At 44.6% G+C, this 25,615-nt stretch overlaps 1 protein-coding gene across 1 annotated transcript; it reads left to right on the top strand.

The window, feature by feature from the left end:
* Window positions 1-2,102: 2,102 nt before the first annotated feature.
* RGS1 (regulator of G protein signaling 1) lies at window positions 2,103-6,263 on the top strand. The gene is made up of 5 exons (XM_037069480.1): window positions 2,103-2,321; window positions 2,708-2,788; window positions 3,227-3,288; window positions 4,546-4,709; window positions 5,433-6,263. Exons 1-5 carry the CDS (start codon window positions 2,224-2,226, stop codon window positions 5,616-5,618), a joined length of 591 nt encoding a protein of 196 aa, XP_036925375.1. The 5' UTR covers window positions 2,103-2,223; the 3' UTR covers window positions 5,619-6,263.
* The last annotated feature ends 19,352 nt before the right edge of the window (window positions 6,264-25,615 follow it).

Genomic DNA, 25,615 nt, shown 5'->3' on the forward strand with positions numbered 1-25,615 from the left:
TTGCCTAGCTCTGGGACGGACAGCTTTGCATGTCTTAGCACGCAGCCTTTGTGAGAAGAGCTTTGCTAATGTGCCATTGAGGCAGCTTTTACAGCCAAACGTAGTACAGGAATTTCGGGTGGACCTGCTCCGCACAGAGTTGAATCCTCTATGGGGCTTGGCAGCATGCAACTGTGTTTCCTTGCAAATGCTTGAGTTCGAAAGCTTGTATTGAGGTGGCAAAGCGTTGGAGGTTTAAAGGCGTTAAGAGGTGGATATTGATCTCTAGAGCAGACCACAGTTTCCCAATGTGACAAGGGAACATTGTTCTGCACCCAATTTCCCCTCCCTGAAGAGCATTCAGGTCTCAGAAATGTTAGGAAACTGCTGCATATTCCACCCTCCTTTTCGACATTGACAAATGTGTCTTCACAGGTGAAAGGCTCTCAGAAGATCTGCACTGATCAATTTAAGAACCCTGTTCACCTTTGACCCCACGCCACCCAAACTCATGTGGCTGCCTCACCTTTGCTGCTGCGGCTGTTGTATACCCTACCCTGCGTCTTACCAACCAAAGGCGTTTGAGTTGCAGAAGCATACTTTGGCAATCATCAGTATGCACGGATGATACTAACAATGGTGGGCCATTCCAAATAAACAGTAAGTCCTTTCTTCTCTAACCTACCCACAATTATCTAGAGGAATGAGAAGTTGCTAGATAAACAGGCAAGAGCAATGCTCAAGATTTTAACAAAAAAGTTAAGTATGGACTGAATCACAAGAAGTAGACAAACACGTTCCTTATGTCAATGACTCTGAGGCCCATCAGTCCTGTTTGGGCGATCACATGGCCAGCTCACCTCACCAGTTGTCTCTCTGCACGGATCACGATGCTACCTTTCAAACATCGAACTACACCTGCGACTTGCAATACACGTTCATGGCTGGGAAGGAGGTCAGTTTTGAGATATTATGTGATTCCATTACATGTTTTGTACTCTGAAGATGGAACCAAGTGAGGAAGAGACATGCTCTCTTGCCTTCTGTCAGCTTTACTCAATACCAGCAGAAGCCTCTCTAGGTCAAAATCGTTTTGCCTTTTTCACGGGCAAAACCGAAAGGAGGTCCTCATTAAACTGGGTACTCTGTAAGTAAACCACGGTCCATGATTCAATTCTGCAAGTGCTTACAGAGCCCTCTACCCCGATCTGTGATGGGTCATCTAATGCCTTGGGATTAAAAAAAAAAATCCTTCACCTTAATTAAAGGTAGTCTTTGATCTCCAGAGACACTGCCCAAATTTGGAAGATGTGTACATTATTGGCCTGTCCAAATCACTCTTTTTCAACCATGAGTAGTTTTTCTTCTGATACAATGCAATTCTTTACTATCAGTATATCGACATTGTGTGTTAACGATACTTTAACTTGCTTGGAGTTTTTTTAATCTTATTTTATTCTTATCCTAAGCAGAAATGCACAGAAAACTAGTATGATAGGTTATTTATACTCCTAATAAATATGAAAATCCATGCACCCCTTAAAACCATCTTACGTATTACCAATAGGAGGTCAAGGACACACCTGGGAAGATCCTCATGTGGAAATGTCTTGCCATGAAAATAAGAGAAGGACCTGCAGTGGGGAGAGATTAAGACAACCTCTCATAACTCTCCTTTCTACCAGATACATGCACGAATAGTCAAACAAGAAAAGATGTGTTTACTTTACACTGCTTCCTGAAAGAAGAAAAAAGAGTTCTTTTTAAACTACTGTGATCGGATGAGTTTCATAGTCAAGAACTAGCCAGAGCATCAGGGGAATACATCCCCACCATTGAGTGTCTCTGTGATACAATACATGTGCCAAATGAGAATTCTACTGAACTGTGCAGTTTTTATGAGACACCGGTGTCCCATAGAACCAAACACGGATGCTGCTAATGCTTTAAATGCGCCGTCTCTGTGTGTTTTTCTTTCTAATCAAGCCACCTAGTCTCACTTGGTTAAGTTTCAACCACAAAACATCACTGTGTGCTTTTTTTTTTTTCAAGATAACACGTCACAACCAGGCGCGAAAGGGGAACTTCCAGTGTCTGTGGCAACATCACTTGACAAACAGTCTCACTGCACAGCACGAGCCTGTTCGCCGTCACCATATAAAGCACCGGACACGGTGCCTAGCAGACATTCGCTCTGCGAGGCCCGAGCGAGCAGCAGCCGTCTCCAGGCCAAGGTCAGACAAAATGCCAGGAATGTTCTTCTCTGCTACTCCCAAGGAACTGAAAGGAACTGACCATTCGCTTCTTGATGATAAAATGCAAAAAAGGAGGCCAAAGACCTTGTAAGTTCCTTTCGTGTCTCCCTGGGTGAATGTGGACTGAGACTGTCTTTCATAGCCGAGGGAGGGAGAGGAGATGGGACAAGACACAAGCACTTAGTGGCTCTAGATCGGAACAATGATCTGTTGGGAGTCCTACATATATTGTTGCATTGTTAAAAAATTAATCATGATTGAGCAGTAAATTAAGTGGGTGTTTTCCAGACTTAAACTGGCTCAATCTTAATAGAATATGTTGCATCAGCTAGTTTTATTATTGCCTTGTGCCTTGGGAGTTTATTTCAGACTGTTCTTTATTTTATTTTATTTTATTTTACTTTATTTCATTTTCATCAATGACATACATTCTACTGAGGAAGAAGGGATACTCACTGTTGTGTCTTTTGCAGCGGAATGGATGTGAAAGCGTACCTGAGGTCTATGATCCCGCACCTGGAGTCTGGAATGAAGACTTCCAAGTCCAAGGACATGTACGTACACTAAACATTGAGCTGTCATGAGAAGAGTGATCTAAGCATTCCCTCTGTATTCCACCAAGTGCTCCACACTGTGCGTAGTGGAATCATTTATTTTATGTGAGAAGCCTAAGGAGATGAGCACATTAGCACCGATGTAGATTAAACGCAACCATGCGGGTGCACATATTTGCCATTTATTATACTGCTGGAGCATCCGTCCTTAGCTTTTTTCACATTTTATTGGAAGATACTGTCATATGGCAATTCTATAGGAAATGTTATTTCAGCAGTACTTCTATGGGGAATTTTGTTTTCTTATAAATTTTAATAAAGTTTACTAGGATAGAGTCTCAGTTTGTGAAATTATCGGGACACAGCAGGCATCCTGAGTTCACTCATGCTTATAAAAATACATGTTTTACTAATTCATTTACATCTCTTCCCCTGCAGACTCTCCGCTGACGAAGTGATGCAGTGGTCTCAATCTCTGGAAAAACTCCTCGCCACCCGAAGTGAGTAGAAACTGACTGCTGACCGTGTCTGGGTTTAGCTGAGCACACAACCAGACTGAACGGCTCTCCTGAGACACAGGAATCTGGGGAGGAGGGTGTGAAAAGCTGTATTCCATTTCTGCTGCAGCCACTGACAGTTTCAGCATATGGTGCCTCACTGTCATGTAGTGACCACTTGGCACTCAACCCTGTCACAGACAAAGTCGCCAAGACAATGAGATGTTCTCAGGGATGGAGCGTTACAGGAGCAAAATGTAGAAGGATGCTGAGGTTCTGAGGTCTAAAGTCTTTCAGAGTAAACCAAACCTCTCCACATGTGAACAGCTGTACTGAAAGCTACCTAAAGGATGCATTTTTGTGAGTAGGAGTCATTTAGTCAGTTTGTTGTTTTTTCATTCAAGCAACACTGACTCACCCATTCAGCCTGCTGGCATGTGACAGGCATCTGAGCACAGCCAAGGCCTCAAACACCCACACACAGGGCCCCGAGGGCAGTTGAGACGTGTGGTATGTAATTGCATTACATATAACATGACAGGTGAAACACCAAAGATGCAATAACAAAGATTTCTAGACACAGAGCCTCGTGGTGCATTTCTGATGAGGGACGGTAAAGAACTTAATCAGCTCGCCCTACCCTCCCGGAGGCCCCTGCAATTCTATGGGATCAGGACTTGTCGAGAGTTGCAGACGAAATGTTTGTCTCAGAGTGTGAGCCCCCTCTTTACCCCACAGCACCTTAAGGAGACTTGCCACGAAAGCAGTTTATAAACAAATAAATGACATAGAAACGGCCCTTTTGAAAGTCTTAGTAACACTGGCAAGTACAATCAGTACATCACACAGAGCTAATAATACATAGGCCTCACATTTTCTGATTGATATTACATTGGTTGGAGAAATTATATTTGTTAGTGCTTAACATGGTGCTAACGTCCTTTGTCAATGTTTGCTTCCCTAAGGTATTCTATAAGAGAAGAGACTGCTCTGTAACCAGTAAGGCAGAATTTTCAACTACTAAGCAGATAAAGGGACTGTAGACGATGGTGTCTGGCCCCAGATAAACTAAAAGTGAAGGAGTCTCTAAGGCTTTTCCACCTCTACAAAGCATGACACAGCTACTTCACAAAAGCCCTTTCTCACCTTTGTACGTAGGGAAGGCAATAGTATTTTCTTGCAAATGTCTTCTTCGAGTTATTCACTTATTGGCTCAATTAATTTAAGTATTTCACCCCCCTCACTCTTTTTATTTTTTAGCTGGTCAAGATGTGTTTGGAAGTTTCCTAAAGTCTGAGTTCAGTGAGGAGAATATTGAGTTCTGGATGGCTTGTGAAGACTATAAGAAAACAGAGTCTGACCTTCTGCACTGCAAAGCAGAGAAAATATACAAAGCATTTGTGCATTCGGACGCTGCTAAGCAAGTGAGTATCACGTCCATTACCACTAGTCCAGGTGCACACACGGCAAGGTGAAGTCCTTCCTGAGTGTCAAGACTGCATTGCTGAATGTTTGGGTGTATCCCCTAGTTCAGTGCAGTGCTGGTCTAACTTTCTGTCTCAGTGACCAGACTGAATGAAAAACAGATTTTGCCGGACTAGCTAATGTGCTGGGGCCGGGGCCGAGTAGAGAGTCCTGGGTTGGGGGTCAGAACTGCATACCAGGAAGTCCTTCATGAGCTAGCTCATCTTGGATGAGGATTAAAAAAAAATGAGTGTGATACATATGAGGCAGCAGCAAAAATATTTCCAGTTAGAAGTGGTGTCCACCTTCCAGCTCAATATTTTTGGTGCAAGCAAATAGAGCCGGACAAAGCACCGTCTCTTCCTATGAACCTTAAATGTCCACGTCCCCTTTTACTGATGCGTGTGTCGCCTTGCCTGGGTATTTAAATTTTTCATGGGTGCCTCTTTTGCACCACCTGACCATACCATGAGGTACTTTAGCACAAAGACTTTCTTGCAACATTTCATTTACAGTTCTTCACACTTAGCAAAGGTCTGGTTTAGAATAGGCTTTCAAGAGACAACCGATTTAAGTGAGAGCTTAAAGGCACTATCTTCAGGTGCTTAAAAAAAAACCACAGTAATGTCAAAATACGCAATAAGTCGGAAGTGCATATTAACTAACAAGGATTTCCTTTTCAGATCAATATTGACTTTCGCACTCGAGAATCTACAGCCAAGAAGATTAAAGCTCCAACCCTCACGTGTTTTGATGAAGCCCAAAAAATTGTATATACTCTTATGGAAAAGGACTCCTATCCCAGGTTCCTCAAATCAAATATATACTTAAATCTTCTGAATGACCTTCAGGCGAACAGTCTAAAGTGACCATTTCCTGGTGGGAGGGAATCACAGATGGCATCAAGTTCAGAAGGAGTTCCCAGATGGCTCCCTGGGTGAGCGACTTGGCCTTTCTGGGTAACTAGACCGGCCCAGGGAAAGAACAAAGGACTCACAGTGGATTGACATGGAAGTTATCCAGGCACGGGGTTGAGGAAACTCGAGGAGAAAGTTAGGACATGGTGGAAGGAAGGAGAGCCTCCGGCACTGTGGAGGCACTGTAAAATTCGGTGCACCTAGGAACTAGAAAACCCATCAGGACTGGTGAGGCCTGGGCACACAGACACTGTGAATAGAGGTTTGGAACTGACTAATACATCCTATAAGCTTCAAGGCCCACTGATGTTTATGCTGCATATTATTATATAGAAACTGTCTTGAGCTGCTGAAATTTCTTCAACTTGGATGACTATTTCACAAGTTTTTTTTTTTTTCAAAATTGCCATTGCTATTATTGATACAAAGTGTTCTTGATGTTGTTTTGTTTGTTTGAGTGCTTTGGTTTGAAAAAGATGAACAAAAGAATTATGTATTTAATTAACTTAAGCTACTGCTCTTAAAACTGGGAAGTCAGAATATACCTGTAAATTAAATTAAATTATCAAGTGCCAATAATAAATATAAGTTTTTGTATTCAAATATATAGAATCAGTTTCTGTTTAATTTTCCTTGATATATTTTAAAACTGGCATTTACTCCTTTGACTTAACAAAAATTCAAGCAAGGGTCTTCTATTTCCTATCATTTCTTCAACATCTAAAACTACCCTCAGGTTCATTTTTCTAAAATGAGACAACTCAAATGGTCCCTGAAAATGTGTGTGATGGCAATTAGGAGTGTGACACATTTCATTGGGTCAGTTTACCTTTGTATAACCTGAAGAGTTTACTTATCATGTGTTCAGGAAAAGTAAGAATTTATGGGCATATTAGACTACTAAGAGGACAAACTACTAACATATTTTAATATGCACATAGCTATTTTAAACTTGCAATTAAACATTAGTTGTTAAAAAACTAGAATAAAACTATCATCCAATCAACCCTGTATTTCATGTGTTGTGTGTATTCACACAGCAGACAGAATTCATTAGCATTGTCTTTTGCCTTTGTTAGTAGAATGCACAAAATCAAACAAATATAATATGCTCTCATATAATCAGGCTCCAAACTGATGAGAAGTTGAAACCTTTAAGAAAGGAACAAAAAGTTATTTCAAAAAATAACCTAATTAACAACAGATATTTATGGTGGTTGAAACCACCATAAAGTTTATAAAACCCAGGCGTATGTGCTCATTTAAAGTTCACAGCAACCCTGTGAAAGCTGAGACTGAGGAAGACTGAATCCCTACTTCCCACATTGAGGTAAACTTCAAAATTACCTAGAATGTGAACAGAACAGAACCCCCTTCCAGGGCCCCATCCCAGACTGACGAAGCCAGAGTCTTCCAGAGATGAGGGGAAACACCTGTATTTGTAAGGAAAACTCCGGGTGGTTCTGAAGATGCCAGGGATGGGCTGCATGTAAGTCTGGGATGACAATCTATGCTCCTTGCACGACGTGACACTGCCCCCCACTGACCAGAAGCAGTTCCTAAATCACTCAAGTCTGAAACGGTCCTAGGGCCACCTAAGGGGAAGAACAGGACCCGTCTGTGGGGGCCACTAAAGACAGCAGAAAAACAATCGTGACGATGCATAACCCAGAGGCCCTGGGAGCCAGGACGGAGTCACCAGCCAGCCACCCACACACCACATGGAATGCCCTGGGTGCCCTCGGTACAGGCTAGTTCGGTCAGCCGGCCTACAGCAAGGGAAGGGGGTGGCGTGTAGGCACGGTTTAAGCCGTGTTGTTCTTGAGCTTTCATGGCACAGAACCCCAGTCAGCTCCACTTTAAGCTTTATCCCAGGGCTCAGCAGGTCATACTGTAACAGAAGCTCAGGGAAGGAGTCCAGTCTCCTCATCACAATTGTCATCACCATCAAGCAGTGCCCTCCCCCACACTCATGCCGTCCAAACCCCCTTCTGCAGTCAGTGTGGTTAGCTGACACACCACGTCCTTCTTTGCCTATTACCCCCCACCCCACCCCTCACCCCGCCAACAGAGGCCCTCAGGGCTTAGTAACTCTTGGGAGGTGTTTTCCCTCTCTCCAGACTCTTCTCTTCCATCCCTCACCTCTCAATCACGTATCACTTCCCATGACACACAAATTTCTCTTTCTGGAACTTGAAATGCTCCCAGAGAGACCTTCAGGGTATGAGTTCCATTACTCCCCTCTGGGTGTCCTTCCTACTTGATGTCACGCTGGATTAATTACTTTCTCTGGAATGAGCCCTGATCTTCACAATTTCCAGGCCTTCGGTTAATCTCTACCTAAAATCCTTTTTTCTACCTCTTTCCAGTTTCCAAAGTCCAGTTATTCAAGACCTTGGACAAGTAATTCTTTCACGAAGGCTTTCTAATCCCTGGCACCAGACGTCACCATCGTCGGTGTCCACTAGCAGTGAGCTGAGTGTACACAAACACAAGGCACTCTGCCCCTGTTTCCAGTGCCAAGGTCATATTGCACAGTCCAGGCCCTCCGGATGGTGCAGCGTGAGAAGTCCAGCACACACACCGGTCACAGCATGAACGCTCTGGTCTTGGTCTTGATAAGACGCCATGTTCAAGAGCCATCCAGTTTTTGGACAGGTGGTCAAAACAAACATTTACGATGCACCTCTTCATTTCCCAACAGAAAAAGGTCATCCCAACCCCCTAGATTCGAGATAGTATACAACGATGCTTCAAAAGACCGCTTTCCTTTCATTGGCATTATTTGTTATGGTGCAAATATTTTTGTAAGAAATGTGAGTAGCTCTTGGGACATCTGCTGTTTAAAGAATTTCGATGCACCTGCTCCAGCTGAATCCTCATTCACGGGCTGTGTTCTGCTGCCGGGCCAAAGCGCTGGCCATTGACGATATGGACGATCGAAAACATTAAAAAATAAAAACCATTTTACTTTTCTCAGACTTAACTTTACATTAGTTCTACTATGTGTATCACAAAAAACTGGGAGTCTAAGAAGGCAGAAATATGCCTTCTCATGATGTCCAATAAGAAGCGCACATTGACCACTCAGCCCACACGGAACAAACTAAAGTTACCGTGTCTTTGTTTCTGGGTGAAAACACAGGCTGTATTATCTTAGTAGGAATCCTTGATGATTTACTGTTGAAAATAAGAAATTCTGAAATATATAAAGGAACAGAGTAAACAGTGGACTAAACTACCATGAATATAAATAATTGCACTGAGACATAGACGCAGACCCGAGACAAGCACAAAACCACTCCGAGAACACAAAAAACACCTGCCTGCCACAGAAACAGGTCCACCCTCTCTGCTGGGACCAGTATCTTAAAAGCTAAAAATGCATCGTCCTAATGGCGAAGCTGTGTGTCTCTCTCCATGACAGACCTAAATGAAACTTTCCTACAAATAAGTCCATGTCAAAATGTACACTCTCCTGTGGATGGGTCTGTATACCTTTTGAAGACAGCAGACTAAACTGAAGTCCAGGATTCAGCCCAGGAGAGAGGCACTGTGGCTGCAGGACAGACTCTGGTGCCACCTTGGGGTCCTGTGACATCTGATGCCCACCTGACACCTGACGAGAGATGACTGGCATGAATGCATAGGTAGGTGGGGAAGGAATTACGCATCCTTCTATGGAAGAAGGGGCCATTCCATTGACCGTGGTGGGTCTATGTGACCGGTGGAATGTTCTAGAATGTTCTAGTGTTCACTTCTTGTCCACAGAGAATAAAAGAGGACTGGAGACCTGGAGTTAGCCTGTCACTCCCTTGACACATTCTCTAGCTCAATCATTCTTAACTCTGTAAAACAGGTGAAGTTATGTTTATCTTTTATTTCTGCATAGAGAAAAAAAAACAGGAATACCATGGGTTTGAGTATTCTCCTACCTCCCCCAAACTCTCTGTTGCCATTCTAGTCAAACCCAGAGAAAATTCTAACCAAGTCTAGTGAACAATGTGGTGGGTATGGTTTCAATGGATAACCAACTGTTTTCCACTAGCCCTGTCCTTTACACTCTGCATTGAAACTCTGCATTTGAATTAACTATAAAATCCAATTGCATCCCTAGTCTAGAGCTTTTTTTCTTAAATGTGTCAGTTAATTCTGTATTTACAGATGACCTGCTGTGGTCAAGTCATAGGCAGAACATGTTTTCCTATCAATAAGCACAAAACATACTGTCACATTTTCAGACATAATTTTGACTAGAATGATTTAATCCAATACCATCTATGGATGTAAAGTGCCGCTGTAGACGGGGAAGCTCAGAGGCTTCTTACCTCATCTTCACAAATCTAAGCTCAACCAAATACTCCTAGAAAAGTGTCTAGATCACTGTCCCCTTAATACATTCACCAACACTGACACCCGCTATGTGCCACGAGCCATGTCAGGTGCTACAGACACACAAGAAAAATACAGCCCTCAATGACTGGGACACTCGCAGTGATCGCAGAAAGAAAGGAGCAAATAGAAGGGCCGTGAATTCTACCAAGCATCGTAAGAGAAGTGCAGGGACAAATAAGATTGTCTAACAGGTGACCTCCCAGGCGGCTCTCTCCAGGTCCCTGGTGCAAAGCCAATGGGACTGGTGGCCCTTCTTCCCTGTAAATGGGAGAGGTTATGCGGAACCCACTTTCCAAAGGCCTCCAGTGCTGGGCACCTTGTGCAGTTTCTCTGGGCATCGAGTCACAGCACCTGACCTTCCGATAGCAGGTTCCCTGGGTCTCCATCACCACAGACTCAGGGGGTTGCTCTCAGCTCCCTCTGCAAGTTCGGAGTAAGCAGGGAACCATGAGGGAGACTGGTTTGTCCTCCTCCTCCTGTTCCCATGGCAGTCATGGGGTCCATGCCAGCCTGCATGCCACCATCAGGAATGTGGAGCTCTGAGAGTGCAGAGGAGAACATAGTAATTCCCTCCTGGGGACAGGGGGTGGGTGTGGCTTCAGAGACATGAACGTGGCACAATAAAATGTGCACTGAATTCAAAGTAACCAGGTGATGTTTGCATTACTGTGTCAGTGGACTAACTGCAAGCTCTGTAACTCACAAATACACATAAATTCTGACATGACTGGGCTCAAAGAAAAGAAAAGCTGGAATAAGTCTGTCCTACTAATTCTGATAGTGATTTCTTTGCCCATTTTAGGGGCCCAGGGCTCACCGACTGGGGGCTTCTCTCTAGATGCAGGGAGCCTGCATTCCTCAGCCCTCTGGGCGGGGGTGGGGAGAAACACAGAGCCTCCAAGGAATGTTTCTCTGCAGTAGGCACTGATGGGGACTTACTTCTCCGTAGCCCCTTTCCTTGAGCTCCAAGGACAGGCCCCGTCCCAGAGCTGATAACAGCAAAGAAACACACGCTAATAACTGCACGCTGCTCAAAGCAAAGGACGCCAGCATGGCAATGCTGCAGGAAGAACACATTACCATACTCAGGAGAGCCCTGCAACCCAAACAGGCAGTGCTGTGAGTGGAAAGTAAACGCGGCTGAGATCTGGGAATCCTGTGTTGCAGTAACTAGGGAGTTCTCTCCTGATGAATGCAAAGATACTGACGTGTATTCCAGCTTCCTTGAAAAAAGAAGCAATTCCTTATTTCATCCCTGAAGACATATATGGAGCCAGCCTGGAAAGGACTAGGGCAACTTCTCCGTCACGGCATCGTGTTCTTTCATTCCCACATTAGGCCAAGGTTATCTCCCTGACCCTGTGATGTTCTTTGAGATAGAGCTGCCTGGAAAAGAGGATGTAAGCTATGGACGAGAACAATATGTGAAGAGCTTATTTCAGATGTAACTTACAAAAGGAAAATGCCAAAAACAACACAGAAGAGGGAGGTGAGGGCTGGGGAGCAGGAAAAGAATATGTGATGGAAAATTCTGCAACTGATAAAAACACAAAGTGAAAACAAGTTTGCCACGCATTTTCCACTCAGCTGCTCAGACTCCGCTTAGGCCTGCAGACCATACTGCTATAAATACTTTGAGGTTTGACTTGGCCAACCATGAAGGAAATGTCAGGACTGCAAACACACACAGTGTGGGGTCTGGGAAGCACGTCTGAAGCTAAGGTGGGATTCAGACCGGAAGAGTGCATTCAGTACACTCCAGGGAAGCTAGGGGGCTGAACGTGCTGGGGCCAAAGACCTACTCATGAAATAGTTCATCCTGAAAGAAGAGGGGCCTGTGATGTGCAAGCTGGCCTCAGAAGAGCAGCACAGAGCTGGATGGAGCAAGCTACTTTATGCACTGCAGGTGCCTGACACTCTTACTGCCCCTGACGTTGGTCCAAAAGGGAGAGCAATAAAAGAGTGATGAAGCCTGAACGCACAAACTGCCTGAACGTTCTGTGAACCTCTGAGGACACGCAGGGACAGTGGATTGCTCAGGATGGTGACTCACTCTTGGGGCACGGACAAGCCAGGGCACACTGAGCTGCAAGAAGACCACCTGGAAGCGAGGAGGAGGGCTTCCGTCCAGGTCCCCACGCCTGGCAGCCGACATTCATAGGAGCCTCGTACTTCCAAGAAGTCTTGAACGGGGCTCTTGAAGGGAAATAATGTCTTCCTTCCCCACACAGGTTGTAAGCATTTGAGAAATGAAAAAACTGAAGTAGAGGCCAAGATGTCACTGCTGATACAGCAAGGTCAGAGAACAGAACATTGGGACAGAGTGAAACGGGTTGGCTGATTCGCCCCAGAAACAGCCTGTAGTCACTAACTGGTCAGTGCAGGGCCTCCAGTCCTGGCCTTCCTACTCCATTCAGGTGGGTCATCTATGAAGGGTCATCCACCTCCAAGACTCCTGCCAAACTCATCAGAGACCCTGTTGCGACACCTGGTACCTGTTGAAGATTTGCAATCCATCCACTTTCCAAGATGAGATTGTAGCTGGTTATAAAATTAGCATATTACGTAACAGAGTAAGTTACAGTGAAATAAGGCCAAACCCTCACAGGGAACACCTGTTCACTGCTTACGACAGATACTTGCCAAGGCCATGCTGCACACAGGGTCCTGGGTCTGGTGACCTGCCAGGCACGTGCTCTGCCCTCCATCTGGTCACAGTTCCATCTATTTACAGAGCGGTGTGCACAGACAAGATGAGGAGACAGGGCTTCTCCCAGGAGTCGCTACCCGAACAGGCATCACTCCCCTGACTCCAGTAGCGCTGTGAGATGCCCCCTCTTTGGTAGACGGCAAGCCAAGGTTCAGCAAGGAAAACGACTGCCTCCCCTAGTGGCAACATTACCCTCTGCTTTAAATGCAATTGCTCTTCCACAGGACCAGGAGACGTCCGTTAGTGTGGGAGATGGCATCGCCCCAAAATGAGACAGTTTCTCCGTCATCATCGAAAAGCCCCTAAGGGGCACCCATTTCATATTATTTCGCCATCTGGGAACCTGCTTTCTCTGGCTTCGTAGCCTGTGTTTTTTTTTTGTTGTTGTTGTTTTTTTTTTTTAGTATCTGTAAATATTCACTGTCTCTAGGGGACACTGGGTGTTATCTGGTAGAGGAATCTTTTGAGCTCCCCAGAGGAGAATACCAACGTGGTTGTCTGCCGACTCACCCCGCAGGTATTTCCACTATTAGGAAATCGCTGCCCCGCGGAGGGTGCGCACAGAGTAATAACCAACTGTACAAATAAAGAACTAGAATTCCGTTTTCAAAAGACTGGATACTCACATTAGGCTTTTGACAAAGACCCCAGTGGTGGCAGATGAATCATTAAACAGAGAAGGCTCCCCTGACTTCTCAGGAGAAGGAAAAAGAATGGAAAGGAGGAGCAAAGAAAAGGGGGAGAGAACTGCTCGTTTCGGCACTAAAGTTGAACTGATGCTGATCTGAGCAGTTGGAGCATAACTTTTCACTCTACTTGCTACCCCCAAACCACCATTCCTTCCAAACCTCGTATCTCTTCTTCCAACACAGCTCTCTTGGGCAATCAAAACTGCATTTAATTCACCATCTTCTGAGTCCCCCGAGACTTTCTCTCCCAGTCCTGCCCTAGGCCATGAACTCTGCGGGGATTTACCTTGTGTCCTGTCATTAACTTAAGCTGATATTTTTTTTCTGCTACCTCCTATGAGACATGTCCATGGGTTGATTTTTAAAAATCTCCTCCATATGTAGCACAAGGCTTTCCATAACAATTGCTTATGAATCTACTTTACTTTGAAAACATTCCTCCACACGCTGTCACACTTCCTGCCGTCTAGACGGGTGCCCACCAGACAGGCACCCACCCAGTTCTAGGTATACAGAGAGTGACCACGGCCCAGAGGAGGGCAGAGCTGCCCCTGGAGCCTGGGTCCCTGGGTGACTTGGGAGGTGGGGGTGGGGCTGGGGGGCATCCACCCACCCTATTACTTGAGGGAGATGCCCCACCATTGCCCTTGGAGTCTCTTTGTTGTAACCTTTCTCTGGCTAACACAGTACTGTATTTATTGTTACTATCAATTCATTTCAGGTGAACAACAACATTTAGTTCCTCGGCCCTTGGATCTGGTTGGGCTGGACACAAGGTGGCCAAAGTCCCAGAACTGGCCCATCATCACCCTTGACAATGGATGTCTTCAAGCATTTACCATAGTGACATGGACAAATTTTACCTTTTAAAAATTTTTTGTGTTATGATGTGAAAAGATTAGGAAGGCATTAACTTAAGAGTTTCTAAACATGTCCCCCAAATTCTTAAGCTTCTTCTCTAAAATGACTCTCTGCTTTTACACTTCACATCCCTTCATCATCTGACGTCTTCAGTGACACATATGTAGCCTCAGGACAGATACTGTGTGTGGATACAAACAAAAGCTCAAGCCCAAAGCTATTTTCCCCCTTCAATCCTCCTCTGCCCTTTGGTTCTCCTCCAACTCTGCAGGAGCCTGCAGCAGGACAGAGCTTCCCTTTGACTGAAACTGGAAACCGAAACACCCCAGGACACTGACTCCCCTTTCAGGCAGGCTCCCTGGAAACCTCAGGAAGGCGAGGGCGGGCTCTGACTCCTCCTGTGGTCAGATTTCAGGCTCTTCCCTCCCCACTTCCTGCTCCTGATGCTTCAGCGCCTGTCTCTGCGGCCACGCTTTCTGTCTCTCTCCCTGAGCATCGGCTGGTCGGGTTCCTGGCGTAGGAGGGGGCTGAGTGGCCACAGGGCTCTCTCTTCCAAACATGGACCCCCTGACCCAGATTACTCTCTTTCTAAGTTATCAGAACAGACTCATACCCCAGCTTCTATAATGTAAGCATCACAGGAAAAAAAAATCCAAATAAGCAGGTCAAATTCATTCTAGGAAATTGTGTGACAAAAACCTTATTCATGGGCCCCTGCAGCGAAATCCGTGTCTTGGGTTGTGTTGTAAATGGAGTGTCGTTGTTGAGATGACAGCCCGGGCTCCGAACCCAAAGAATATCTGCAGAAGTCTCTGTGGGCCCCTGACCGTCCCCCGAGAGCGTCACTCAGTGAGCAAGGACCCATTAAATGCCCACTCCACCCCGCTGGTGCCTGGGAGGAACCCACACAGAGAAAAGGCTTTCTGTCTAGCTAAGGGCGCCCTCATCTGCTCTGCGGGAGAGAGATGAAGCCCCACCCTAGGGCCTGCTGTGTGCAACCCCAAAACGCCTGGTCCGGCCGATAACGTATCTGTCCCATTTGGAGATCACGAAGCCCCAGTACAAAAGGAGTAAGGGTTTATCCACGGCGACCCAAGTAATAAGCTCGCAGAGTCAAAAATCCACAAGTAGATAGAACACTGGGGTCAACCTCAGACCTGAGAGTTTTATAAACCGCTGTGCTGTCTTCCTGATGGAAGCTGGGACATATTTGGTAGACTGTTAAGTTGGTAATATTTCAGCAAGACATCAGCAACACTGCCCCAGGAATGCGTCAGTAATACACTTCCCCAGGAATCCTTCACTAATACAGTGCTGCAGGCTGCTCTCATTTCCACTAAATGCATTAATTAGAGCAGGACAACTTACCATGTACAGAACTACATATAAGTTACACCTCTATGGCTTACACAGCTCCCCAAGGTAGAGCAAAAAAGTGCCAAAAACACGATATGAATATTGGGTCAAATAATGAGTTAAAGAGCTTCTATTGTGTGTCCAGCCAATGGCTCTTCTGCAGACCGGCACCAGGTGCCTGACTTTACCCTGACGCCACGTGACAGCCACGCACAGCCAGTGGACAGACTGATGGCCCACACACTCCCCGCCGTCTCACACTCTGCCAGCAAGGATGAGCGAGGTGTTACCCTCATTGCCAGCATGGGGCCAAAGGCCGCTCACCGCTTCGGAGAAAAGCGTGCCAGGAATTTGAGTGGACCGAGTCGAGCGAGGAAAGTTCTCTTCCCTTAAAAGGACCTGTGTCCCCCTCACACTCCATGAAAAACTGCCCAGACCCTCTTTGGTGGCCTCTGTCTACCCGGAAGCCAGGCTTGTCACAGCAGCTCGTGGTCTCATTCATCTGACTAATCGTCACTGGACTGCGGTGTCATGGACGGCAAAACGTCCTACTCATTTTTGCGCCCACATTCCCTACTGTTTCTGATAAATTGGCATGTTTGTTACATGAATCTATCAATAAGCTTAAACGGCAATGTTCACTATTATATTTTGTGCAGGGAAGGCAGGGGTTAGGAAGAAAAACACTACACAGTCCTGATGGACATCTGAAAGGAGAAAGGGAAAGAATTTTCCCCTTTGGTTCAAGAAGTTGCAAGAACAGGGAATAGTGCCCTTTCGCCTGCATAGCACACGTTATGAAAAGCCGTATTTACAGTTGCATTACTTGCATCATGTATAATACATGTGTGCCCTTCTCACTAGGCAGCTCTTATGTTCGAGAATCACAGCGCACTGACGCAGAGTCAGCATTTTTCTCAGAGGAGACTGGCACGCAAGGGTCTCAGTGTCAGAAGGAACACAGAGAGGACGGATGTTCTATGGAAGAAAGGGGAGAACGTCGTCGCTGTAACTGCCTTCAGAGGAAGTGATAGCTATGAATGCGAGAAATGGGGGGGGGAGGGGGGAGAGGGCGGGAAGGCAGGTGGGGCAGGGAGAAAGTGGGGAGGGAGCGCGGCCTGCCAAGTGTCAGCTGCTCAGCTGAGGTCTGACCTGTTGTGACGTAAACCCCTATTTCATCCAGTTTTGCAGACGCACCTACACACAGTTGTTTTTTCTCCTTAGTAACGTTTACTTATTTACCTAGTAAGTGCTTCGTGCCAACAGAAAAACCAATGTGTTCTGGCTGCTGATGCAGGGAGAAGTCCGAGAGTGTCTTTGCTGGCGAACCACACCCACAAAGGACGTCGGGAGAGGGTGCAGGACGCAGTGGGGACGGTGGGATGTGGGGTGTCCCATGCCCCATCGTCACCAGACCTCAGAGGAAGAGTGGTGTGGGTTCGGGATCACACTCACTATGACAGTTCCATTTTGGGGACACTTTTACTTAAGAGCTCAAGAAGGAAAGAAAGCCCGGGGAGCAGTGTGATTTTCCCAAGGTTTCTGAAAACAGACTGTCTAATGCANCGTCGGGAGAGGGTGCAGGACGCAGTGGGGACGGTGGGATGTGGGGTGTCCCATGCCCCATCATCGCCAGACCTCAGAGGAAGAGTGGTGTGGGTTCGGGATCATACTCACTATGACAGTTCCGTTTTGGGGACACTTTTACTTAAGAGCTCAAGAAGGAAAGAAAGCCCGGGGAGCAGTGTGATTTTCCCAAGGTTTCTGAAAACAGACTGTCTAATGCAAACCGGAATAAAACTACAGAGAGTGATGCACAGCGTTGTGATGAAGCCGCACTTGCAACTAGTCTTGACCTCAGATACTGACCCTGTCTGTGTCCAGCCCACCTTGAAAAGCAGTGAGAAATGTGTCCAAGAACAGTCCCCCAGTGAAGCGGGCAGCTGGGGGAACCGCTCTGCTAGGCAGCGCTCCCTCACCCCCCCATCCCAGCGTAGAGGGGCTGCCCTTGTTTCGGGGTGCACTCAAACCAACAGTTTCTCTGGAAAAAAAATCCCCAGCATGGGATGGGCAACACTGTAATGAGGAGTTTCTTAGCAAAAAAATAACTCTAGACACAGATTTAAATGGGATTACATAATGCAATACAAATATAAACAAGAGGCATGCAGAGACTCTCGGACAGTGCAGGCCGTCAGATCGGGAAGAAGGACCGCACAGCATCTGGACTTTGTTTCTGCATCACCCTGGCATCCTGGCCCAGCAGCTGATGACACAGGGCACAGCTCCTCGGGGTGTGAGCAGGACCAGCCTGCAGGAGAGCCCAGGGCCCTGTGGCCCCGAAAAGAACCAAAAGATTCCCTGGTGACTCGCCCATCATGAAGAAATCATGAAGAAAATGGCAATACCTAGATATCTCTAAAGGCCACTCACTGCCTTGAGCAGTTCTCTTTGCTTCTCCGGGAAACTAAATTCAAACAGAAATTGAGTCAAGAGTATGACGAAGTGGTCTTTTTCTTCACCAAAGTTGGTCTTTTTCTACAACAAAGTACACCAACGCATCTTTTATACAATGGAACTGGTTCTGTTTACTCTTTTTTTGTTTGATGGAGGTACCAATGGTTTTACCACATCCTATAAATTTCAGGTGTGTGCGACATTATAATTCAACATCTGCACACATCACATGGTGTTGTATACAGGATAATATATAATACCATGAACGTGTAATATAAAACGCCATATCCTGAAAAGCTTCACAAGATAATTCAGATGGAAACAGAATGACATCAGAGAGGCTGCTGGCCATGAGCTTGAAAGCCATCACCCGAAGATGACAGCCATTCACTTATCACTAAATGACGTAATACACAGTATGACTCTTCTCTTTCTCCTGTGGTTATGCAAGAGGTCATGTTCATAGCAACACAATTTACAACAGCCAAGAGTTGGAAGCAACCTGGGTGCCCGTCAGTAAATGAATGGATCAAAAAACTATGGTACATATACACAATGGAATTCTATGCAGCAGAAAGAAAGAAGGAGCTCCTACCTTTTGCAACAGCATGGATGGAACTGAAAAGCATTATGCTGAGTGAAATAAGCCAGGTGTTGAAGGACAAATACCACATGATCTCACCTTTAACAGGAAGCTAAACAACAAAACAAACAAGCAAGCAACATATAACCAAAGACACTGAAATAGAGAACAGGCTGACAGTGACCAGAGGGGAGAGGGGAGGGAATTTCAGGGGAAATAGGGGAGAGATTTAGAGGAACATATATAAAGGATACATGGACAACAACTGGGAAGGGTGAAAATGGGAGAGAGGGGGGAGCATGGGGGGGTGGGATGGGATGGGAGTTATAGAAAACTGTACTTGAAAAATAATTAAATAGTTTTTTTAAAAAATAAAAACAAGTAAAAAAAGAAATCACCATGGTTTGGAAACTTCTGGAAAGAAAAAAGGAGACCGGATGAGGCATTTTCTTCCTCAAGTTTATTTTAAGACCCAAGGATGGCAATCAGCTTTTGAAGGGTATCAACCACTGTCTTTGTGTCTCACTCTATTTGACTTCCACCCACTCGACACTTTATAACCATGACCACTTAGTCACGGAATAAAAGGAAGTAACCAAGACTGGTGGTTGCCCAATTACTGCATGTGTTAAAAAGCTTTAAGTGACTTCAATAGATACACACATTTGCAGCTGAAAATTTTAATATCGACCATAAATTCTTGGAGTTTGGTGATACATTAAGAGGTTCTCTCATACAATCTGGCACCTTGAGAAATGGTCCCGTCTGTGAGATCCCGCACAGAAGGCCATCTGGCAGCTCCGCAAACTGATCCAGGCACTTCTTCCTCACAGACCAAAAGGATCCCAGGGCCTGCTCCACTGGCTCCGCTGTCCCCGGAACGTGCCTGGTACTCACAACTCCCCACAAAAAGCGTTACAGAGATGGAGGAAAGGACGCGGCAGGGTACGGGGAAACATCCTCGCCTCTGTCGACATGGTCCGTGTGTGTCTGTCGTCCTCGTTTGTTCCCATGTTGTTTCTAAAGCACGCCGCACTGAGGTCCTATCCATTTTCATGTGAAGTCATCTGAATGAAGCACTCCCAATGGTTTGAGCCTGAACACAAGATTTGAATTTACTGCCGCCAACTTTCAGTTCATTTACCATGTTATTAAGAACACTGTTTACTCTTGACTCTTTCATTTCGCTCCTGAGAAGCCCTATCTGCCATCCACAACTGTCCAGAATGTCAGTGTCAGATGCGCCCTGAAAAGGAGCAACAATGAGGGAGTGGTCATGCTGACTACGTAAAACCAGAACTTTATTTGAATTTACTCATGGCTTTGGAGAAAGCGGTCCCTCACTAAGTCTAGGCCAGCTGTGAGCACACTGCTAGGGACGAGGCCTCCAGGTGAGACCAAGGATGTGACCCTCACACCCGTCTAGGAAGAATGCCCGCCCCTTCTAAACAAACCCCGGAGTGAGGGAGGAAAACAAGAAGTGTTATCTGATGCTCAAGAAGTTGAGGCTTTTTACATATTAAAGGCAGCTGGAGATTTTTCCTCAGAATGACACTAACCATTTTTCTATCAATCAGCATTACTTGTTCATACCCACTTCTATTCCAGGCTTCCTCGCCAGAATTCCAGGTAAGAGCTGGAACTTATTCAACATTTCCTACACTCCCGGCCTTTCTCCAACCTACAACTAAACGCTTGTCATTTCCTTTTTCAAAGTGTCCATGGGATTCTGCTTTTATCTGGATTCTAGGCTCAATTTACTTAATTTACTTAGCAAATACTAATTAAGATCTCACCCTGTGTCAGGCAATATATTTGGTGTTAGGGTATAATTAATCTACTTGTGTTTCCATCTCATTCCACAAAGTAGTATAAATGAGTGATAGGGTTACAGAAGGAAGAAAGGAAGGGAGGGAGGGAGGGAAAGATTAAATATAGGAGGAATTGGGGGGGAAATAAGACTAACCCCATTAAATGGAATCAGGAATAAGGTTTAAAACCTGTCCCATGAAGCTATATAAGTTTCTGGTGGCTGAATCAGCATTGACTTTGAATTTTTTCATAATCAAAGCAAAATGTTAAAACAGGACCAATTCACATCAAAAGTGTTCCTAGCATAAAACCAGAATTACTCAAAAGTGTTGTTCTTCTTAGTCCTAAAAACAGAAAAGTGTTTTCTTTCAAGGAGCCACGTGAAAATAGAAATGGTCAAGTGTCTCTCATCTTGGGGGGAAAAAGAAATGATACCCTGAGTTCCTCTCTACTTTCCTGTCATTTTTCCTTTTACCCACATTCTCTTGACTCACTTCCTATTCACTCACTTCCTATTCCCCCGCACTGAAACCTCCATCCTCACGACTTTTTTGAAACTGCCTACAAACTATGTTCATCTGTTCGATCTCCCTTTTCAAGTTATCTCGCATGCTCTGGGTAGAACGGTTGGCATCAAGAATGCCTTGATGTGGTGGCTCCCCCACTGAAGAAGCTACCCAACGCCAACCACATCAAACCGAGCTCTGCTTTCCAGTCTCAAAGGTGTTCCGATCCCACTGGACTTCCCATTCTCTAACACGCGCTCTCAAGTCCCCTGAAGAACCGCACCTTGAGCCCCTAACCGCCGGAGCTCTCCCGTCTTTGAAGCCTCCGTGCCCTGACTCACACGTTCCACCCTGTCTTGGGGCTCCGAGCAATCCTATGCCTAAAACCAGAGAATTGAAGAATCCCACTGTCGGCTCACTGGTGACAAGTTGAACTGGCTTGCTGCTTACCTCCCTTCTGACATGAGTCGCTTGCACCTCTCCTTCTGCTCGCCAGGCCCCCGTGCTGACTCAGTTCTCTGTGTACCGACCCCGTGCACCCAGGCGCTGACACTAGACCCCCACTGCTGCATCTCCACAAACGTCCCGCTTCCTGGATTTCCGGCTGTGGATGCTGCTTCCACCTCCACTGATAATTCAGCTCTTTCTTACTTGTTCTGGACCCTTGATTGGAGTTAACCCCGTCGCTCTCGCCCAGCAATCAAACATCCTGGTTCCACACACTGACCGATGTGCTCACTTCTCAATGACCTTCATTCACGTTCTAGAGCTGGCTTAGACTTGAGCTCATGGATTTGCACTCCTGGCATTCTTCCGTCCGACCCATCCTATACATAGACAGACTCGGCCTGTTCATCATAGGGCCCACAACAGTGTCTATTCCACTCCCGTGTGTTTTCTATGTCTTTCCCCAGCTTCCACTGATATATCATTAAACAATTAAAATTGCATACATTTAAGGTATACAGTGTGATGTCTGATACACAGAGATGAAATCATTTCACATACACACTGTGAAATAATTACCACAAGCTAATGCACATATCCATTACATCACACAGTTTGTGTGTGTGTGTGTGTGTGTGTGTGTGTGTGTGAGGACAACTATGACCGACTCTCCATGCAGATTTTAAGCACCCACAGTCAGCACTGCCCCATCTTCCCCAGCCCCAGCCCAGCAACCACCAGTCATATGATATCACTTCCTGTTTCCAGGAGTCCCATGTGACTTTTATCTTTTCTGCTCCCTGTTTTCAGAATGCCATACCTCTCTTCTGCAGATACAAATCTATCCTTCAAAGTCCACTTCAAGTTCTACTTTATCAAAAATATTCTCGTTTTTCACTAGTATACTGTTTCTGAGCTTTATATTAGTTATAATCTGTACTACATAAAATAATGCCTTAGCCTTTTCTATTCTTCCAAGTATATAGCACAATTGTTGGTATTAACACGGCATTAGCATTGCAAATGTTTTCTTTCTACATAAAATCACATTTCAATATTCAAAATATTTTAAAATAGGAGTTACGTGCAATGTTTTATAAAATAGATGACAAAGTGTTGGACTATAAATTTAACACACATATAGGTAGAAAAATATGGGTGGATAGATTGATAGAGAAACAGAGAGATGGATTGATAATTTATATGGTGTCAAAGCTGTAGAAGAATTTCAGTTTCAAGTTTTTGATCACCTTCCAACATAATAAATTCTATTCTATTGTTAGTGTTTACCAAGAATGTATATTAAGTAAAGTAAAGACAAATTGGGACGAGTGAACTATAAACCCTATAACGTACCAAATTTCAGATGGACTGCTTTAGTGTGTACTCTCTCTTAAGACCTTATAGTAACAGTTCCAGGATATAGTATTGCAACGTCCCTGTATATTAAAACAAAGTATTTCACATCACATGACCAAGCTTGCTACAAAATGTATTTTAGTGTTTCTGACAAATATGAACAGTCAAAATGTGGTTGTGGAGGATTAACAGAAAGGAACTATCATTACGACACAAATAAAATGAGAAGGCCAAACTGAATTTCTGGGACCTGGGACCTAGGACTGCTTCACGATCACATGAGTCTACGAAATACTGAATCATGTTTTCTGATGGATGTTAAGACTTGGTGCTGAGGTGACCAGATTGGGCCTGGGCTCCCGACAGCTGTGTGACCTCACACGAGTCCCTCAACCTCTCTAACCTTACCTCTAACAGAGGGAAAATAGAAATAATTACCCATTCTTCCTCAAGATAATATTACGAGAAACGTATGTGATGCTATGTATTAAAGTGCTACGCAAATAACAACGTTTAATATATAATTTAGTTATTATTTTATGAATGAATACAACCAGGTAAAAGCTAAATCTTTCACAGTTATACTCATTCCACTTGAAATAGGCAAAATTTTGTATTAACATCAGGTGATTTCATCCCGCCTCGGTTGCTGGTGAGTGGCCCAACTTGTTGCTGTAAATAAATGGGCACTAGGCGGTTTCTGAAAAAAGCGTGTGGCCCAAGATTAGACTTCTTCCGCTCTGTGGTCTCACATGTCTGACCACAGCAACTATTTTTAACCATGGCCTGTGCTTTACAGTGACATCCACTGCACACAGAAGAGTCATCATCCTCAGTGAGACGTAAGGTAAGGATGCATGACGTGTTTGACTACAATGCACTTCTTTTTTTGTTGGTTTGTTTTGGTTTGTTTTTTGCTTTTTGTTGTTGGTTTTTTTTTATCGTTTTAGCATGCGTTTCTATTTTGGTGATTTTGAAAACATTCCGATTACCTCACAATATTGACATAGTCTTAGACCAGTTCCTCAATCAATTAAGCCAGCTGTTCTTGACTTCGCAAATTTAACTGGTAATAATGTTTCCAAGGAAAGCTTATGAAATGACAGTGAGTTGCCATTACTTCCAACTCTGGATTTAAGAAACAGCAAAGGCCGAACAACTGTGTCTTAGTGACTACTTGGAACCCCAGCTTCAGTTGCGTTCCTCCTGCTCTTTGCCATGTCAGATGCTCACAGTCTTGGTGGAGAAAACATGGCAAAGACTCATGTGGTCACTTGGATTGGCTAACACCTCATTAACATCACGCAGTGATGAGTTTTGTGTGGTGTTTTAGAACAAAGAGCTTACATATACAGCATTGTCCTGCATGGTACCAACTTGGGGTTCAAGTCCAGTCATCCTACCACCTAGCCTTATGAACTCAGGTGATGTAACTATCTGTACTATCTGTGAAGAGGAGATCATATTTGCCATGCAAGAATGTATTAAAGTGTTCATGAAAATATGAGTTAAGATACTGTAGTAAAACCTGATATATTAAAACGCTATCCTCCCCTTCTTCCTGTTATCTATAGAAATTAGGAGTTGTAAAAGGCATTCTTATACTTATCATCTAGAATAAGACTCAAAGTTGGATGACTTGCTTAACATCAGGCCGATTGCAAACAGAAATGGGACAACATCCTATGTCCCCCAGACCACGTCCAATGCTCTTACAACATGTCACAGGGCTAACCTATTTTCCTTGACCTGGGTTTGCCATTTGGTATCATTTTGCCCCTGCCCCCAAAATACTACCAGCCGTGTATAGCTTGGGTAAGTCACTGTAAAATCTACATATGAGCAATGACTCAAATCAATGAGTGAGCCAATGGCTGATATTTTCACATGTAGGTATAGCTAAAATGTAAATGATTGTGTTACGAATTTCAGTGATGCAATACAATTATCTATCAATTTCTATTATATTCTACCTCTAAGAATTGATATGGAAATTGTGTCTCTATTTTAGTGTGGTTGTATGACCATGTAAGAAAATGACACCCATTAGAAAGAAACACATCAGAGACTCAAAGTTGCTAAAGGCTCAAAAGACCTTTCCTGTTAGAGTTTTTTACAATGTGTGAATACATATACTACTGAAGTTTCATTACCAGGAGCCATATTCAACTTCCTGCTAAAATACCAGTGAAGATATAGGTCAAAAGAATAAATTTCACACACACTGAATCACATGTACTTTTTGTAAGTCCATAGACTATTACAAAGAAAATTGTTCCCACAAAACCGTCACAAATGTCATAAAGAATATGACTCAAATAAAATTCCTACCGTCAAAGTCAAATCCCCTACATATAGAGAATCATCTCCTTCTGTCTTTCTCTATGCAATCAGAAACTACATTTCCCAGAATGCAGTGAGGGGAGGAGATAAGGCTGGCATCTTGAAAGGAAAGCATCCACAGGTGAGCACTGAGAGGCAGGTGGAGTGGGCGGGGTGTGGGCAGGGGCGTCAACACCTCACTCCCAACCACAGTGGCCTGTCAGTAAATTTCTTCCGAATCAGTATCATTTGTGGTTCAAAAGAACTGTGATAGATAAAAATGCTTCTTTTCTACCACATGAACATTCTTCGTAAAGACAATATATGCATCTTTTTTGAAGACCAAACAGAATACTAGACAAGTTGATCACAAAGAAAATTCTCAATAAATTTCCCAAAGAAGAAATCACACAGACCATAACTCAACAAAGATTTGATATTAAAAATACACA

The sequence above is a fragment of the Sturnira hondurensis genome, unplaced genomic scaffold (genome assembly GCF_014824575.4).
Source record: "Sturnira hondurensis isolate 20B ecotype Veracruz unplaced genomic scaffold, ASM1482457v3 Scaffold0018525, whole genome shotgun sequence".
NCBI classification, from domain to species: Eukaryota; Metazoa; Chordata; class Mammalia; order Chiroptera; family Phyllostomidae; genus Sturnira; species Sturnira hondurensis.

Bases quoted from the DNA above. Each gene is read 5' to 3' on its own strand.
- RGS1 (XM_037069480.1), top strand. From the start codon at position 2,224: ATGCCAGGAATGTTCTTCTCTGCTACTCCCAAGGAACTGAAAGGAACT. The intron at 3,289-4,545 runs GTGAGTAGAAAC...TTTATTTTTTAG, and splicing joins AAAACTCCTCGCCACCCGAA to CTGGTCAAGATGTGTTTGGA. The intron at 4,710-5,432 runs GTGAGTATCACG...TTTCCTTTTCAG, and splicing joins ATTCGGACGCTGCTAAGCAA to ATCAATATTGACTTTCGCAC.